The following is a 21080-nucleotide window of genomic DNA, read 5'->3' as shown; positions in this document are numbered from 1 at the left end:
TTTCCTTCTTCCACATTTGAAAACTTCAATAATGTTGCTGGCTAATCAAAATGTCACATAATATCAGGAAGATGTTGCTACAATATTGTAGAGCATTTTGTGCTGATAAAATTCAGCACCTTTGGCAACACATCTATAGAAATATGTACTGTTGATTCATTGGATTGGTCACCTGTTTTCAATTGTACATCATCACGAAAAGAGCAAGTTTTGATAAAGAATATTACCTATATACAACGTTTTACTATAAAGCAATAACAATTCCTATTGAAACATATTTTTATGAATTATATTTAACAAATTATTATAACTCAAAACTCTTCGGTGGAAACTTATAAAACAATTTCATATTATTATTTAATCTCTTTTGCTTACAAGAGTTAAAAACAAAAAAAATAAAGTTTTTTTTTTGTGCTAAAATATATTGCATAAAATATAAACAGATAGCTTAGCTTTAATAACGGACAAGTTCATATAATATGCCTTGTACAATTTACTCTAATAAAGAAACTTATCAATCATATGAATTTAGCAAACTATATAGCTATGTTTTGCAGATCGTTTTACTCGACAATAGATATTTGTCAAGGCAGAATATAGGGCAAACATTTAGTCCCGGACATGTGGCAGCGCAAAGATTGACACTATCGGAACACAATGAACTTGGGCAAAAGTAATTACTTAAGATAAAAAGCTAAATCAATAGGAAGTGTTGTCAACGTAGATGTATTGTATTCTGGGAAAATCCCTCTAAGTAATTAGTCCTGACGATTAGCACAGATGTGTCTTGATTCCCGAGATTTCCCCCCTATTTGTACATTAATATGAGGAAACGAGATTTCTCGTCTTAAAACAATAGAAAAAAACCATTAAGAGTACTTTTATTAATTTATATATATATAAGTATTTTTTAATCAAAAATCTAGTAATCGGACTAAAAATTCTAAAAGTGGTTATTTTTTTTAAAGTTATGTGAGTAATAGAAATCTTAATCATGTTTTCATTACATAGTCGATTCTATTTCAAAATCTCGTAAGTCCGAATTTTTATAAAAGTGCGATTTACTGACTCTAATGGGGGAAAAAAATCGAGAAAATATTATTTTAAAGCTCTTGTACGTAATTTCATTGAATTAATGTTCCCAGAAGATATTTTAAACAGCTGTTAGAAAAAATATTGAGTAATATATGAAGATATTATCTTGAAAAATTTTCACTTCCATGGTTTAAAAAAAAAAAAAAAAAGACGATATTTGAATCTTCAGTATATAATTTATAACGCTACTTTACGATATTCGACTGAATTGAATTATTTTATTTTCGTACTTTTAAGCTTTTTTTTTAGTTCTTGATTTTTGATACTCTAGCTTCCATTTATTATAATGATAAATATTTAATGACGAACAAAATTTCATTATGTCCTGGGGTTTGTCGTCTTATATTTCATACATACCATTTTCAGAATTTTTTCGAAATTTTTGGGATCAATTTCTCCAAACCTCATAAAAAGATGGTGCTTCCCATATAAAATCAACTTGCATTAAAAACAAGCGATAAATTTATACTAAAATCAAATTTTTAATTGTTAAAAGATTGTATTATCATCAAGAACGCGCAAGAATATAGAAATTTAGAGCCTTAACTAATCCAATATTGACTGAAAATGGCACGAATGATCACTTCAAAACTTTCTCGCATGTTCTCAATTAAAGGTGTCACCCCCTGCCCCTCCGTATAAAATTGTAAATCCTGGGCAAGGCAATAAACGCCATGAGAGCTCATAGTTTTATTTTCAGAGTCCCACACATCTGAATCCCGTGCTTTGTAATAAAATGAAGAAACCAGTTGTTTCTTCTTCCTCAATTGACTCAAAATTATCGTTTTTGTAAGAAAATCACTTATTTGATTATTTATAATCTAAGTGTTTTGTTTTTAAGTTACTGCATTTATGTGCATGCAACAGTACAGACCAACGGACAGCCAACCCTTCGACAGATTGACTGCAAATTAATAAAGATCAACACTTCAGATGCTAAATATGCATATCAGATTTTATAGGTGTAGAGCTCTTCAAGCTTTGCCACATCATGTCCACTTATACTCGGGAAGCCAGATAAATAGACATCTTAACAAAGGGTTTCATTAAAAATGAGAGAAATCGGCAAATTTGGCTTAAAGATTTAATACCAAATATCATTGGCTATTTCACAATTTTTCAACCATGGTATTAACAGCGCGTTTGACAGACATATTTCCAAAAATGTTTTTTAAATTGAGGGATGTCTGAAACATGGAGTCACGTGAGCGTCTCAAATATGTATTTTAGAATACTGAAAAGTGAAACAGAGTTTCTCTTTCAAAAATAAGGAAAATTCACTATTCCTCTAACGCCATTATGATAAACCGTGTTCTTGATATATAAAATAGGACCCGGCTTAACTGATGTCTATAAAGCAAATTACAGAAAAAAAAATTTGAAATATTTCAGAGAAATTGTGTCCCTTAAAACATCTGGTAAGCGTTTCTAACCAAATTAATAAATAAAAGAAAAGAAAAAGAAAGAAAAAGAACAATCCACAGGTTTTCAATCAATCACCTAAACCAAAGGGGAAAGAAATTTCCTTATGATATCCAGACCATCGGACGCCCGCCGTAATTCTGTTGAATCGTTGTTTGGGTCCTTTCAGAATTGATACAATTCATCTTTGTCCATATTGAATGAATCGACCGTGTACATTCTGATTAGTCACATTCCCCGTTTCCCAGTACTGATAAGGCATTTACAGCCAGTTGTGTCGTCCCTGTTACTAAACTCCTAGAGATAGCCAGATGGCGGATCTTTTCAATTGGGTGGTCTCGCATCTGTTCATTAGCGACTACAATGAAAGACCACATGTGGAATTCCTCGTCCAAGAGGTATTGATAGTACCTTCAAAGAGAAAGGGGTGTCCAAACATCTGGATGCTAGATGTCTCTCCTTGTGACAGGACCTTCCCACGACTCGCTGGCGCCGCTGAGAGAGCATATTGCTGAACCCCGATTGACTGAAAGAGAGCTCAAATGACCAATGTAAATTAAGAGGCGGAGATTGTCGCCAAAATAAAGTGCAGAGTTTTTTTTTTTTTTTTTTTTTTTTTTTTTTTTGAGGAGGAGAGAAGAAACGAATTGCAGGAGACGGTTGGACTAAGCCCATGAGTTCGGGGTCTGAGAAACTACCCCTGGAGTGGTCGTGTTGACTTGATAGAGAACTGAGTTTCCAGAAAATTCTTCGACTTTGACTGTTGTATCTCCTACTAGAGGTGTACATAACTATTTATTTAACCAAAATTAGAACAAGTTGTTCTTTGTATATATAGGTCTATAAAATAAAGAATTGTCTGGAAATTCTGCTTCGTTATTTGATCAGTCTAGATCAGGATATTACACTGTGGGTTAACCTATTTACATGTAGCTTGATTTGAATAACCCTAAACATTTTAATATAGAAATTATTCTTCAATTTATGAGTCGTCATAGAAGAATTTAACAATGAAAGTACTTAAATGAATCAAAGGTGCAACAAATGGCCGTGTAAGCCTAAACAGTGAAGATTTGCTTTCCCTATTTTTACACCCATTTTAAAAATCCACTATGTTGGTTAAAAATCTGAGCTTACTCTTTTAATATAATGCATAAAAACCATGAATTCCATTGAAGAAATAGCTTAAACCGTAAGAAAGTGATTCCCTGGATTCTTTTAAAATTTATACATGGTACCCAGTTAATTTTTAGCTTAAATCAAAATTGTTACTTAAAAAAAATATCAGAATCTGTCATTTAATGGTAGAAAAAAGAACCTCTTTGAAGAAGTTCCTCACTTATTGAAACTTTACTCATAAATGCTGTAAGACTGTAAGAGTGACAATCGTAGCTTGAAGTACTTTCAAAGAAAGAGAAAAAGGGGGAATATTCCAAATGTTTCTCCATAAAAATTCTAAACGAACGTTCGCTTTCGAATTCCGATAGAAACCCTTCTTTTATTGCTTGATGCGCGCCAAAAATGCGAAGCACAATTCCATAATTTCCTCCTTTTATTATTGTTATTTTTTCTCCCTCCTTCAGCTTTGAATGTAAAGGGAACCAAAATAAAAAAATAAAAAAAATCCGAAAAACGTGCTGAATGCAGTTTGAGTGCTTCCATGAACAGAAACAAAATAAAAGAAAAAAAAAGTGGAAGAAGAATATGGTAAAACACGGAAGAAAATATCGTCTGTTGTCACTTCTTTCTCCGTCACTTGGGATTATTTATCGCATTTGAGTGGCAACCGTCTGTGAGTAAACTTGACAGTGGTAGGGATTTACTCTCTAGGGAAAAAGACGGAGAAAAAACCTCGCTTATTATTATTACGCATTATTTTTTCTTTTCCTGTGCTGCTGTTTTTGACACATTTCGATGGTTTATGGAGTGCAGGTTTCGACTACTACAAATTATGAAAAAATGTATCGCTTTTTATGATATATCAAGTTAATTAAATAACAATTTTCACTAGCTTTCCTAAAAAAGGGATTGCTTTTTTTACGATTTTTAGTTATAAAAAGTATATTGACAATTTTTAAAGCCTTCAGACGTCTCGTATTATACGAGATTTTCTCGAATTTCATTTGCTTCTTCCAGATTTGTCCGACATATGATGCCTCTTCCATTCTTTTTATAAGTAATTGGGTAATGCTAAAAATTATTTAATTTTAATTTTGTAAGTTATTTAAAATAATTTAAATAAATGGGAAATGAAAGATTTTATTTTAAACATTGATTATACACTTACACTGAGCAGATATCTCGGATTCACTGGTGTCCAATTTTCGATTTAGTTCGAGGAATTTAATAACAAGTGAAAAAATTCTAGTATTCTTATTAATTTTCCTAGATTAACAGTATTATTGTTTTTTAACTAAAAAATTTGCTAGATTTACTTTTTAAATCAGTGTGTGATATGCACAAAACCTTCTACCATGCACTCTATCAAAAGATGCTGCGCCCCTTCATCTGCATAAGAGCTGTGGATATTGAACAACGCGTGAACACCGCAAGAGTTCAAATTTTTATTTATAGAAGCACATAATTTGTAAATTGGCAGCAAAGTAAAAAAAACCCGACAGGGTTAGATTTATACCCTATTTTGCAATATTTGGTGCATGCTGATACTGATTTTCGATTATATTTGATGGAACCGGTATTCGATTTTTTTTGTCCAGTCTGAATGATATCAAGTATATCGCACTTGCACCGAGATTGGCAACTGATACTGATATGAATATAATTCCAAATTGGTATTTTATCTTCTTTCAAAACGGTACCGACAGCTATGTGCCGACTGCCTTAGTTTTGACAGTTATTGATGGGATGTTGAAAAGAGGAAAAGAAAGGCTTTGCTGACAAAATTAGTATAGAAGGTGGCGAAGATCCTTCAGTAATATGTGCATCATTACTTGGGGAAAACGACAACTATAAATAGATAAAAAATATATTATATATTAATTAAAAGACATGCCACATGGCAAAAGCGTCAACCAAGCAGGTTATTTGGACCTAATACTTTTTACAGATTTATATAGTAACATTTTAATATAAACGAAACAAATGAGTTCGAGGATATTTCAAATTCGGTATAAACCGATTCCAAAAACTGATACCTTCTGATGCTCTTAATTTATATTAGTTTATTGTACTACAGATAAAGTATCAAGCTCAATCAGTATCAATCGACTCTAAAAGCATCAGTATCAATCGACTCTAAAAGCATCAGTATCAATCGACTCTAAAAGCATCAGTATCAATCGACTCTAAAAGTGAGTAGGAATATTGAATCTTTTTTTTTTCGATCGATTAAATTTGAAATGGAATTGCAATTTTAAGGAACAAGGTCACATACATCAAGTTTCTGTCACCTAAAGTTTGAGTTCTCTTTTACAGGTAGGCCAATATACACACCGTTTAATGGTCAACCTCCTGGTGGTTTTCATTCAAAATTTAATACAAATTACACATTTGATGCTAAAACTGAGTACTAAATGCTATTGTATTGGGACAGACAAAGAAACTTCCTACCAATGGAATTTGTTCAAAAGATGATAGAAATTTAGAACTTTTTCACGAAAGCCCCATTCCAAATCTCATCTCGTTAGCTCAAAGTACCTAGGATTAATATAACTTTCCTGCAAGATGGAACAACGCATGGAATTTCCCAGAAGAATTACATTACTCGGCATCTGTTAGGGTAATATTTCTTGCAATTTCTGTAACATTCATTTTATAGCCAAAATCACTAAGTTTATCTCAAGATTCGGAGGGAGGGGGAGTCACTAAGCATGTCCCAAGATTGTCAGTGCTTTAGCATCCATTAAGATTCTTTTTTCCCCTAACAAAAGATTAAAATGACAAGAAATTTGTATCATATTCGTAACAGCATAGCGAATTTTTTTGTGAGCGATTATAGAAATCATGATAGGAGAGACGCTTGTTACTTTAAAATCTTATAAATAGGACAACTGCATTATTTATTTCATTTACCTTCGTTTAAATACCATTGTCCACATCCTCTCTGTTGCCACCTCTTTAATGCTACAAACGTTTATAAAAGAACCTTGTGGCTTATCATCCATGAATAATAACACATTTCCAGATATACACATAATTAATCTGGCTGATTATCCATTTTTAATGACCGGATGGTTAATCCACGCCCTCAGAGAGTGTTAATTTGATCGGGCAATTAGTCAAATTAATTAATGCCCGTGAAATGAGGAGCGAGAATTATTGACATCGCAACTTGGGGGTGGCTTTCTTTTGCATCAAAGTTCCATTGTGTAGACCAAAACAGGCATTAATCATCTTTTCTGCTCAATGGCAGCCTCTCATCCGGATGATAAATGCGGACTTGAACGTTGACGCAGTCGTTAATATTCCCTCCCCGAAACAGTTGAAATCGCTGCTGCTAAGTTTTTCGCCCCGGTGGGATGTGGATATAAATTTGCTTTGGTTTTCATGCACTAATGAGGAGGAAAAGCGAGGGAAAATCTCATATTATCCATGCATGAGCAATTATAATGAGTGAGTGTCAAACACGCAATGAATAAATAACCTGATGGTTGTAAAGTGGAACATAACAGCAGATGAGTTCCTGTTTCCTTTCAACAGCAACAAATGTTTTAAATATTAGTTAAATTTTATTGTTGATTTTCAAGTACCATTAGAAATGCTCTTCACAGGAGTTTTTGATATACTTACACAAAAAGGCGAGTGCGATGTTCTTAATATAGTGGAAACCATCGAGGATGGTCTTCGATACAGTGCCTATTCCATCAGTCTGACGAGACTCAACAATTGAGACAGATCTTGAATTAATCGGTAAAAGATTTCTTTCGTTGCTTGATAAGGTTGAGAATTGAATGCATATCTACAACTTTTCGGAATAATAGTCTCCATCTCTCTGATGAGATACAACAACTGATATATATCTACAATATATCTAAAAAATGCCTCTTTTCTTCAGTTGATGAAGCTGGGCATTTGATACATATCTACACTTGTTTGGAACAGTGCCTTTTCCCTCTGTCTGACGAGAACAAACAATTATTACAGATCAACATTTGATCGGAACAACGTCTTTTCTTCATTTGATGAGACCCAACATTTAATACATATCTACAATTGTTTGAAATAGTACAACTTCCCTCTGTGACGAAAACCAGCAATTAATGCAGATCAACATTTGATCGGAACCAAGTCTCTTTTCTTCAATTGATGAGGCTCAACATTTGATACACATCTACAATTGTTTGGAACAGTGCCTTTTCCCTCTGTCTGACGAGAACAAACAATTATTAAAGATCAACATTTGATCGGAACAACGTCTCTTTTTCATTTGATGAGGCTCAACATTTAATACATATATACAATTGTTTGAAATAGTACAACTTCCCTCTGTGAGGAAAACCAGCAATTAATGCAGATCAACATTTGATCGGAACCAAGTCTCTTTTCTTCAATTGATGAGGCTCAACATTTGATACACATCTACAATTGTTTGGAACAGTGACTTTTCCCTCTGTCTGACGAGAACAAACAATTATTACAGATCAACATTTGATCGGAACAACGTCTCTTCTTCATTTGATGAGGCCCAACATTTGATACACATCTACAATTGTTTGGAACAGTGCCTTTTCCCTCTGTCTGACGAGAACAAACAATTATTAAAGATCAACATTTGATCGGAACAACGTCTCTTGTTCATTTGATGAGGCTCAACATTTAATACATATATACAATTGTTTGAAATAGTACAACTTCCCTCTGTGAGGAAAACCAGCAATTAATGCAGATCAACATTTGATCGGAACCAAGTCTCTTTTCTTCAATTGATGAGGCTCAACATTTGATACACATCTACAATTGTTTGGAACAGTGCCTTTTCCCTCTGTCTGACGAGAACAAACAATTATTAAAGATCAACATTTGATCGGAACAACGTCTCTTTTTCATTTGATGAGGCTCAACATTTAATACATATATACAATTGTTTGAAATAGTACAACTTCCCTCTGTGAGGAAAACCAGCAATTAATGCAGATCAACATTTGATCGGAACCAAGTCTCTTTTCTTCAATTGATGAGGCTCAACATTTGATACACATCTACAATTGTTTGGAACAGTGACTTTTCCCTCTGTCTGACGAGAAGAAACAATTATTACAGATCAACATTTGATCGGAACAACGTCTCTTCTTCATTTGATGAGGCCCAACATTTGATACACATCTACAATTGTTTGGAACAGTGCCTTTTCCCTCTGTCTGACGAGAACAAACAATTATTACAGATCAACATTTGATCGGAACAACGTCTCTTTTTCATTTGATGAGGCTCAGCATTTAATACATATATACAATTGTTTGAAATAGTACAACTTCCCTCTGTGAGGAAAACCAGCAATTAATGCAGATCAACATTTGATCGGAACCAAGTCTCTTTTCTTCAATTGATGAGGCTCAACATTTGATACACATCTACAATTGTTTGGAACAGTGCCTTTTCCCTCTTGTCTGACGAGAACAAACAATTATTACAGATCAACATTTGATCGGAACAACGTCTCTTCTTCATTTGATGAGGCTCAACATTTAATACATATCTACAATTGTTTGAAATAGTACAAATTCCCTCTGTGAGGAAAACCAGCAATTAATGCAGATCAACATTTGATCGGAACGAAGTCTCTTTTCTTCAATTGATGAGGCTCAACATTTGATACATATCTACAGTTGTTCTTAGCAATTTCTCTTCCCTCTGTCTGACGAAAACCAACAATTGATACAGGTCTAACTGCTCTAAACAATGTCTCTTCTCTTCTTTTCTCTTTTCTCTTCATTTGATGAGGCTCAACATTTGTACGGATCAACAATTGTTCGGAACAACGTCTCTTTCCTTTATTTGACGAGATTCGGCAACTGCTCAGACGTACAATTACTCAAAACAATGTTTCTTTAATTTCATGAAGGTCAACATTTCATACATATTTACAATTGTTTAGAATAAAGCCTTGTTTCTCTGACGAAATTTAATAATTGATACACATCAGCAACTGCTATGAACAATGACTCTTTTCTTTACTTGGAGAGATTCAACAACTGTTCAGTTCTACAATTACTCGAAACAATGTCTTTTTTCTAGAAACAATGTCTTTTTTCTAGAAACAATGTCTTTTTTCTAGAAACAATGTCTTTTTTTCTAGAAACAATGTCTTTTTTTCTAGAAACAATGTCTTTTTTTCTAGAAACAATGTCTTTTTTTCTAGAAACAATGTCTTTTTTTCTAGAAACAATGTCTTTTTTCTAGAAACAATGTCTTTTTTCTAGAAACAATGACGAGGTTCAACAATTTATATATCTACATTTGTACTTCTTCCGCGTGCCTGAAGAGATTGCACATTTATTACGTATCCACAAATATCAGAAAATATATATCCTTCCTCTGTTTCACCAAGTTTGAATTTTATATTATAGATTTACAATTGTTCGAAATAGTGCCTCTTCCCTCTGCCTAATGAAAGTCAACATTTAATAAGGATCTAAAATTGAAGCTTCAAGATTTTGCGCCACAGTCATTCGTATGACATGTTATATTTTAAAGTCAACATGTTCATCAAAAGCAGCTCATGCTCTGCAATAACGGGAGTGCACTTATCTAGAATATAGGTATAAATAACTTATGCATTTACATAACTTGTGTTTCTCTTTCGAATGTTTAAAAAAAAAACTGCGATTTTTTCCCCCTACCATTTCGCTTCAAACTACTTTTTCAAGTTTAAATTTTTTTACAAGTGATTTGTAAAAACAAACCATCTTAAAACTGATACACAATTAAATTTAGTAACACTAATTTGGTTTGTTAATTAGTTGTTGCAATCAATGATAAGTAGTCAAAACAAATATGTTTATTGCAATCAACGATAAATCACCAAAACAAATTGCCAAATATTTTTATTGCAATCAACGATAAATCACCAAACAAATTGCCAAATATTTTTATTGCAATCAACGATAAATCACCAAACAAATTGCCAAATATTTTTATTGCAATCAACGATAAATCACCAAACAAATTGCCAAATATTTTTATTGCAATCAACGATAAATCACCAAGCAAATTGTCGTAATATCATATTTATTGCAGCCAATAAATAATCCCTGTGAAGAATTTGATTCCAAATATTTATGTTAATCTATTGAGTATATTCATGAATGATATCAGTTAAACCTGAAATTCGCTAATAGGACATGAGGTTAATACATAAATACCATGTTATATATTTATAGCTTAAAAATTTAAAAATATTTGAATTATTTGGAAATGGGATTTCGAAATTAGCACTGTTGAAGCTTCTTTATACAGTTTAATCCCTCCCTTCATGTGAGCACCAAAGAGTTTAGCAATTATTCCTAAAGTTTGGCGGAAACGAATACCCGTTTTGCTAAAATATCAAAAGAAAAACTGCCCTTTCATGACAAAATAAGTTATTTGACAGTTCTTCAAGTACTAACCGCTAAAATCCACAAAGAAAAGACAATAAATTCCGTAAAAATCACAAAGCACCTTGCTGAAAGTTTTATAAAAGCTTCCTGTGTTTGAAGACGTCTTCTTTCTTAACCTAAGTAATTACGGTTAATATTTAATTTTCTTTCTTTATTGCTGTTTCATTTCACTTCACTTCACACTCAGAACAGGAAGGAAATCTTATTAAAAGAAAAGGGGAGGCTAATTGTGAGGAAACGCGTGCATTTCGGGAACATTCTTTGAGGATTGTTTATTGCGCTGTTGCCAGATGTTTATTTCAAAATTTGGTCGGTGATGTTGGTGAAATGACTACCATTTGTGCTGCCGAGCGAGGTAATAGCAGAGAGGTCCATTACCTGGAAACGCTTTTTGTCGAGAATGGACTTGAAAAGAATTTGCGAAGTCACAAAATTGCGCATTTATTCGACTTTAGTTAATGTGCGCAACAATGCGCTTCTGAGATTATAATAGATGGAACTCATGCTTACATAATGCAAATAAAACAACACCGATTTAAACCTTCATAACTCATTTTTTAAAGCAAATATTAAACATATTGTTTTCTGACATTTTTGTATAAGTAATAAAACGTTCATTTATTAGAATTTCGGATTTTAAATAAAATTTCAAAAACTATAAAAATTTAAGAGTGTAATATTCATAATACACCGTGTTTTTTATTCTCAAAAATTTCCATAAATTCTGAAACGCTTAGAAGCAGTTATTTAAATTACTATTGCACTAGCCGCCTTTGGTGATTAGTTGGTATGTCTGGAGAAATGGTTCTTGAAAGTTTCAATTAAATATTTTGTGCAATCAAGTCTTAATGGTTTAATAATAAATACTTTTTAAATTCAAATCTTGATAGACATAACTATTACTATTTAAGTAATCTTATACAATTTTGTTAATTGTGCTATGCATTTCATTTATTTTATGTATTTATAAGTCCAGTTACTTCATAAAAGAGAGTAACAGTTTAAAAATTAGCACGTTTGAAAAAATTTGACTAATGCTTGATAGCTTATCAAGCCCTTTTAAAAACGTACTTTATCCTGAAATCTACTCAACATTAAAAAAATTAATGAATATTTATAACTTAATTAGAATAATGAGAAAATAACTGTATGAAATATTAATAGCAATAATGAAAACGACTTGAGTTTCATTTCAATAATGAAATATATAATTAAAAGTTAAGCCTAAAATATCTTTTTAATTAATAAAAAATAGAAATACATTATAAAGCAGAATTTACGTAATTGAGAGAAATATTTTCTGTTTATGGTCATATTTTCATCATATGATCTGTTTATGGTGTAAATATATCAAAATTGATTAATTTTAATTAATTAAATTTCTAATTAAAAGAAATTTTACCGAGATTCCCCTCTTCAAAATATATATGTGTGCCAAGTTTAGTAGTTCTAGGTCAAACGGTTTATAGAGTCAACACACACGCATATCTCTCAGTAATATTTTTACGGTTATTATAATGCTTCTTCGCCAATTTTACGGGGGGGGGGCGAATTTTCCATCTATTTGCTGTCATTGCCAATTACTGGGCAGATGTATGATCAAAACGAATTATTCTTATTTAACTTTTTAAAAAATAAATCCCATGTTTCTAAAATGTAATACAGGATTTGGGAGCCTATAAAACTCGCCATAAAAGATTTAAATCAGCGGGATTTATCCAGAGAACTATATATTGTCACAAATCTGTAATTTTGCTTCCCGGTACGAATAGCGTCATCGTGGGAAAAACCGTTGTACGATCTGTCCTGTGCATGCTGAGCGAGTGCCGCGTCAATGACCTCAAAGCTCGGCGACAAATTTGGCGATTATTTGGCGACTTGGCGATGAATTTGGCGACAAAGTGGATAATACTGGAAAGTTCGAGAATTTTCACGATCCATCCTGTAGGAACCGAGATACACTCAGATACGCCCTGATTGGTCTGGAAGATTCCATCCCCGCCTCCCGGAACTATAAAAGACAGGCACTCTCAATCCTGCGAGCAGCCAAAAACTTGAAACAAACAGCCGACAAAGAAGAAAGAAAACTCATACTAATCACCGCTCTTGCCTAAAATCTCCGTTCCCGCCCACCAAAGTTCCTGTTACTCCTGATTGGCCATTGACGAACAATAGTTTATCCTGCTACCCTCACCCTTCCCCCGAGAAATAGACGACCTTTCATTGGCTCCGACAACTCTCCCCCTGTCCTACGCCCATGCTCACTTATTCTTCAGCTGGTACCCGTTTCCATCTCGCTAGTAATGCGCAAAGTCCAGGGCATTATACGACGCCAGGTTGTACGTCACCAGGACCTTGGAGATAGCCTTGCATCACAAGGCGGGTGCTCCTATAATTTTTCCATCTCCATCTGCAGCTTTGGAAGTCATCGTGTTGAGTAGTGGGAGTCGCCGACAAGTAACAAGTCTTCGAGAGAAAAACGAAGCAACGGTGGATTGTCAGCGTTGTGTGGAGCGAGTACTGAACTGCTGTGTGCCAAATCCTTTCGTCTATTGTGTTCGTCTCTGCTGTAAATATTTGTCGTCCGTGTACTCGTCTGTGTGCTGCCCTGTCTTCGTGTAAATAAACGTCGTTGTTTTCTACCGAGGCCTGCTGATTGTGAGTTCTCTTCACTATACACCCATTATTTAAACGAACCCGACGGACAAGGAGAAAATCTAACAATATATATAAATCTGCGAAAAGATAAATTATTTTTTTTATAATGACTAAGTTATCTTAAAGACCGTTGCGGAAGGATGGAAAATATTATTTATTACTAGATGATTCTGACGTTTTAATAATTATCATTGTGGTTAATTTATGTGATGTTGTACTATTACGGGAGCTTACGCAGTTCGTTTTTATTGCGACTTAAACGCAGATGTAGATCCGGAAAAATTATTGGCAATTAAAATATTTTGCAGAATTAATGATTTTCCTTCCCTATCGGAACATCCCCAAATCGACCCTGGTCTTCCTTAGCATTTTAAAGTTCTGTGTATTCTATTCATAGTCCCACTATCCTGTCATCGTAAAGTTGACAATAACATTGGCAGGTTGAAGTGTGGTCGATTGTTATATTTTTTTTCTATTTTCCAACCACGCCAGCAATTAATTCTCCAAATAGGCACTGTCTCTTGGAAGATCAGAACCTCTCTCTCTTCTCCAGGGACACATTATGATGAAACAATCATGCGCCCGATGTTATCAACCTCTTTCGCAAAAGAATAGACCTCTTTTTTTTTGTGTTAACACTTCAAACTGTTTATAGCAAATTAATCCAAATTAAATCTGACTACTAATGGACAAATCAGATTTAATTTTTAGAAATCAAAACTGTTACCAAGATACTATTATTTCATGCACATCGATTTGAAATGCTTATCATAAATTATTTCAAAGATTTATCAGAATTCATTCTTAGAATTCGAAACTCTCACCAAGCCACCACCAGATCCTATAAAGAGATAAAAACTGCATATGAAGCAGTGGGAGTGGTCTTTCAAAAAGTTTCTCGCATACTCTTTAATAAAATTGTCATGCCAGAGAACTCTGTTATAAATATTGGCGTCCAATAGTTAAGAAAATATTAACTTTTGGCGTGAATTTAGATTTTTACGGAATCTATCATGTGATTCTTGGCGAGTTATTTGATGATTAATACGTGGCATGTGTTAATAGTATCCCAAAATCGAATTTGTGTTTTAGAAACATTTTTCTCGACCTATCGAAATAAATATTTGATAAATAACTGCATTATAATCACAAAATCCCATACTAAATTTGTTATATTTAAGTGATTGCGCTTTTGAATGATCGCGTTTTCATATTTCTAAAAGAACAGACCAACAGTCAACCCGTAGTTGGATTTGGCTCAAAATTTGACAGGTGTCTATATTATAGATGTTAAATATGTGTGCCGAATTTTAATTATCTAGTTCTCTTCATTTTTTAATTACCGTGCTAAATTATATAACAGTTAGACAGACTGTTGAACCGGAGTTTAACCCCTTTCTTCGCCAAGATGCGATCACGCGCCGTTTTCTCTAGATTGGCAAACCTATTATCTTTCGCCTTTATTATGCGCTATGATTGGACATCTGCTCCCTCGCTTTTGAACATTTCGCAAAACACGGCGCAAGACCGTTGTTGAGAGTTGGGAATTTTTGAAAATTGCGCGAGCACGGGGTTAAACTCCGGTCGTACCCGTCTATTTGGCGAATTTCCACCAAATTTTTCTCTCCAAGTCCCGCGCGGACGCTGTAATGGTCAGAATTTTATTTCTCAATATTATGACTATGTTCAAGAGACGCTGGCGACTTTATCTTTAAAGTTTGGTGCCAAATTTGGCGGTACCCGTCCCTAGGATTTAGCCAAGCATTTTCTGAAAATGTGTTTTTCGAGCTCGGGGAGGCCTAAAGTATGGTGATTCGTCAAAATTATGAGTTCGAAATTTTTCACGATTACTATATTTTCTCTATACTACATATACAAGGAGGTAAAAATCGATTCATATTACGGTGTAAATTCCAGTACACGTACTAAAATGTAATCTATATTCTTTATCAGAAGTTAATTCGTAGACTAATGAGCAATTATTCATAGAAGTCGAGATTTTGCCATCCATTCACCGAGGGGATTTTAAAGGATTTTAAAGATTGTTAGGAATTCAGTTAACCACTTGATCTTCCTGGGTGGAGATAGCTGCCAATCATGTATCACGTGATCTCCCTGTTTAGTATATTTTTTTCCAGCAGAAGTGAACTTGACTCCTGTACTAGGAGGAGTGTGATCTCGGCTCTCTAGGCCTGCTATACTATGGCGTATTCATGTGCCTTTTGTTGTTGATGTTACCAATAAACCAAATAAAAAACAGCATGTGTCATCAACTTACTTCATCCAGGACACAATCGTCACTATCGAATAAATTATTGTGTAATTCATGAAAAGCAACGATAATTTTATAAAGATAGCATAGTTTTAAAGTAAAATAGCATTTCTGATTCTGAAAAATGTTTCATTTTGATTGCAAAAACACACTCCACCCTATTACCAAAATCAATTTAAAATAAATTGAAAAATCGAGGAATAAAATAAGTAAACATACAAACTGCTGCCACCGTGAAATATTCTTGAGAAATCTCAAACTTTAAATACAATCGATGTGCAGCCGTGAAGTAGGATAATGCGAGTTTCCGTGATAACGGTTCCCGCGAAGAAGAATGCGAACTTTTGTGTTTCATTGATCAGACCCTCTTTTATTGGATGAAGTTTTTTGGCTGCGATATTTGTCCTATTTTATGGTCGTTTTGACAGAAGCGGGAGAAAGATGAAATATTGGTAGTTTTGGAAGTGGGATTTTCAACCCTTGGGACACGTATTGTATTTGTGACATGTCACTTGAAGCTATTTTTTCTTCCTCTTTACAAAAGGGGCTGAAATAAAGTTTGGATTTAGAAAGAATATTATTGGAAGAATGGACGATTTACACCGATGCATTATTCGGTTGGTATTTATAGAAGTCTTAATTATTACAGCCCCAGGAAAATATATTCAGAGATTTATGTGTGTTGTAATCATACCATAAAATCAGATATTTCTTGAAACAAAATAGATAGGATCAATGAAAAGATGAAGTATGATTTTAACACTTGACTTCTCAAACTATATGGGTCAAATAAAGTGTGTAATAACAAATACGTAGTCAGATAAAAAGATATTTTCAGGTAAAAGGAAATTATTAAAAGAAGCAAACAACAAAACAGATTCAACAAAATGAAAAATGTATAAAAATATAAAAGTGAAACAAAATAAAGCATAGAAGTTGAAATCGGAGTAAAGAAGAAAATACGAAAAATTCCAAATGTAAAATAAAAAAGGAAAAACCTATGAGTGAAAAAAAAGCAAAACGAAACAAATTCGTAACTTCCTGATTGCTTGAAATTACAATATTTGCGAAAAATAGCAAACTCAGCCTATGATTTCTGGTTCCGAATTTCTAAACAGTTACAAAATCGCTCAATGAAGAAAAAAATTCTAAGACTTAAGAAAATGAAAGGGCCATAAAATTACACTGACGTAAAAGTAAAACTGATAAACTTAAACAAAGCATTTTCACATTAACCCACAATTCCACTATTACTATCTAAATTAATACTTCTAGATGCTTAAATGAGGAGCATTAAAAACACCTGTTGTGCTCATCTTGCAATGAATAAACCAGTGCATAGAGTTTAAAGTGGGTTTCTAGAACATAATGCAAGTACCATCACTGTTAAGCCCCCAGACGCGTACTAATAAATATTTCATACATGCTACTATTAGGTGCTCGATTAGTACAATACATTCATACCCTCAAAACAAAAGTAAATAAATTGGTTGTCCTTTTGCTCCTAAAAAATGCATGTATATTTCGTCTATTTTTAAAAGACATTTTAGGAGCTTGACAAAAAGCATGTTCCTTCCTGCATCAAAAGAAAATTCAAGCATTTTCAAAGACCGATGGAGCTTGAAAAATTAATATTAAAAAATATATTAATAAAAAATGAACTCACCTTAGCTGGGGTAGAAGAATAAGGCTCGTCAAAAAGTGCCCACATCTTTGGCTTAATCTTCTGCCAACATGAGAGCGTCCCAGCCTTAAACTCCTCCTCCATCCCGAACTTCATGGCGATCTCTTCATCACTTGGCTTCTCGGTGTCCAAATCCAGTTGGTCTAGCACCGCCAAGGTCTCTTTGGTGTCTCTGTGCTGAGTATACGTCATCCAACAGCACGGTTCGACTTGGTTAGAGTCCAGGCCCCAGAACTCGAGCTCCTCTTCGAAAAGGGGGCCGCAGACATCGGTGGGATAGTGCAGCTTACCAGAACGGTAATAATTCAGAATTTGAGCGAAGACACCGGGGTGGCGATCGAAGAAATACTCATTGAGGACAGGGTCGTAATTCGCTAAGGCTTCTGTCAGCCTGGAGAGTCTGGTGGCTGGAATTTTCTTCAGAGTGGCCTTGTATGTTTCATGCCGGATGCCTCCAACGTTCAGGACAACCCGGTTCTCGGCGTCCAGGTTCATTTTAAGGTGGTGCTCTAATATTTTCTACTAATTGAGTAATCTATTACCTACGTCCATTATTGGAACATTATGAATGGTAAAAGAAGTTCATCGTAGCAGTTGACGCTCTTTGTGAATGGAAAGTTCCAAGAAAGTTCATTTGTTTGGATCAGACATTTTCTTCATCATCATTAGTAGTAGTAGAAGTACTATGAAAACACTACTTGAAAGACATAATGTAAATATCGTGTGCGTTGTTGGTCCGTCATATTTGTCTTTTTCTTCCAGAACTAGGATTGTACTCTTATAAGAGTAAGTTCAATGTTCTTACTGTATTAAGAACGACAATGCAGTTATTTAACTAGAGCCTAGGACGACGAGAATAAGTTAGTACCACCAAAAATCATCGAAAATATTTACATTGAAAATCCAGGATAAAAATAGTAAAATTAATAATTGGCAATGCAATTGAACACAAGAGTTTTCTTTGATCCATCGATTAAACACATTCAGTACAACTGTCCTTTTATTAAAATCCTTTTATAATTAAATGGGAAACGCTTTTAGCTCCCATTGTGGTTGTAAACAGTAATTATTGATAACTCAGAATATGAAAAGGAATAATTATTTGAAATTAATTTTCAATTAATAGTTATCGTTGAACGATAGTCATCAAAATTTCATCAGAGTTTAAAACCTTCTAACAAGTGTCATAAGAGAAGAATTATAGACACATTTATTGCTAATATTACTCCGAAGCATATAAAAGTTTCTAATCTGAATAGTTGTTTTATCACAGTGACCTCATGCAAGATTAGTAAAGTATTACTTTTCAAAAAGTTAACAATTTGGAAGAAACGATTTTTTTCCCCGACTGTTTTCACTTCGGTTTAACAAAAAAGAAATTTTAACTTTCAACAATTCTAGTCAACATATGCAAAAATAAGCAATTTCTGTTACTCTTCCAGCAGAAAGTTTTGTTTCATTCTTTATTTTTGGCGCTCTTTTGATGCAGAATTCCATAACTCAGTTTCTTCAACTGATGAATTTCAGGCTGGCAGTCTAAGAAAGAATGTCTGAAATGAAAAAGAAAAGCATTTTATAACAAAAGAAAATGACTAATTTCATTTTAAACATTCAAAAATAATATTCAGAATTAAACTTCTCATTGAAGAATAAATCTCAATAAATCCTCTCTTAAATATTAAATCATTGTCAACAGGTTTAAAACATTGCGAACAGGTAAAAAGGAAAATGATAGATTTATTACATAGATGAGAAAAATATTTTGATCAGTCACATATTTCCAAAAAATAAAGGATGCCCCAAAATTAACGCAAGATTTCTATTTGCTACCATTTGTTTTGTAAAGTGTTGGTAACCCATTTAAAAAAAGCATTTGACAGCTGATAGTTTAGGTTAGTGAAAATGGAGTATTACACGATAGAAAATGTTAATGCAGGATTTCAATTAAATAAACAGTTTTTATCCTTTAACCCTTTCTGGGGCCGTGGGAAGTAAGCTTCCCACCAAATTTATCAATCTTCGTACGAATTTATGTAGGTTGGCATCAGTTCTGACAAATTTTTTTAGAAAGACAAAAACTTAGATGCTTTAGTTCTTTATTTTACACAAAATGAGTGTCTTCATTTGATACTTAATTATTAATTAACCAAATGAATTAATCAAATTTATATAATAAGCTAAATGAATCGCTTTTCTTATTCTAATTTCAAGCCTAAAAATATTTTAACATAATATGACTAGAAAAAAATGGCACTTTAAAGGGTTAAATTGTTATATTTTTATTGAATCGTAAGTACACAAGATAGGGTTATGTGTGGAATAACACATGGGGCAAGTTGTTTCCACCGATTTGCTGGCTCGTATGCACTCTCTCGTTGAAATTTTCCATGACCATTTTGTTTAAATATGGCTGAATTTCTTTGATGCAGCATCGAATTTCTTCCTTTAGTGCATGCGTGCTTATAGATTTGTTGACATAGCCCTTTAACTTCAAATATCCCCATAAAACGAAATCCAATGGGGTTAAATCACACGATTGTGGCAGCCGATTCTCAAGGTTCAAACTGTGGCCACCAGACTCATTACTTTTTGAAATATTGTTCAGCAATGAAGACATGTTATTTTATCTTGAAACGATCCAGTTTTATTAACCCTAAACTATCAACTGTCAAATGGATTTTAATAGGGTTGGATAGTAATGGATTTTAATAATAACACTTTATTGCACGAATGATGGCAAATTCAAATCTTTAATTTTGGGACACCCTTTACTAAAGAATTATGCCATGAGTTTTATATAGAAAAGAAAGAAAAAAAATAGAAGAGCATTTATATTAATCAAGATGACTGACTTCCAATGGCTTTTGGGAAACGATTTTTTTAAAAAAATATTCAATAGTAAATTAGAAGAACTTTATCCTTTAAATTATTTCCCATTTTCCAGTTTCAAATTTATAATTCAGTATTATAAATGTTATGAAATCATGAAATGAATTATTTCTCAAATTCATTGACAGGTGTTCAATTTTTATAGAATCAAAATTTAGTCGCATTAATCGATTAGCATAAAAAATTAAGTTCTTAAAAAAAAAAGTACTATATTTCCGAGAACACATAAGCAAACAAAATTTCATAACCCTAAAAAATCGGGAAATAAAGTAACATTTTGATTGCAAAATGTTTCGTTAGAAATGTACACTAAATCTTATAAAATTGCATAAAAAGAAATGAATGCGATGAAGAACGAAGAAAAGAATGAATGAATGAATGAATGCAATAAAGAACGAAGAAAAGAATGAATGAATGAATGCAATAAAGAACGAAGAAAAGAATGAATGAATGCGATAAAGAACGAAGAAAAGAATGAATGAATGAATGCGATAAAGAACGAAGA

The 21080-nt window shown here is 33.3% G+C and overlaps 1 protein-coding gene across 2 annotated transcripts in view; it reads right to left on the bottom strand.

Moving 5' to 3' along the window:
- Positions 1 to 21080, bottom strand: part of LOC129975744 (potassium voltage-gated channel protein Shaw-like) — a 365504-nt gene that overhangs the window by 177917 nt on the left and 166507 nt on the right. For both annotated transcript variants that reach the window (XM_056088933.1, XM_056088934.1), the window contains exon 2: positions 17669 to 19236. In XM_056088933.1, coding sequence (XP_055944908.1) covers positions 17669 to 18181 — 513 coding nt within the window. In that variant the 5' untranslated portion in view covers positions 18182 to 19236. The remainder of the gene's footprint in view (positions 1 to 17668; positions 19237 to 21080) is intronic.

The sequence above is a fragment of the Argiope bruennichi genome, chromosome 7 (assembly GCF_947563725.1).
Source record: "Argiope bruennichi chromosome 7, qqArgBrue1.1, whole genome shotgun sequence".
NCBI lineage: Eukaryota > Metazoa > Arthropoda > Arachnida > Araneae > Araneidae > Argiope > Argiope bruennichi.
The sequence above is the reverse complement of the archived record's forward strand: the minus strand, read 5'-3'. Positions and strand labels throughout refer to the sequence as shown.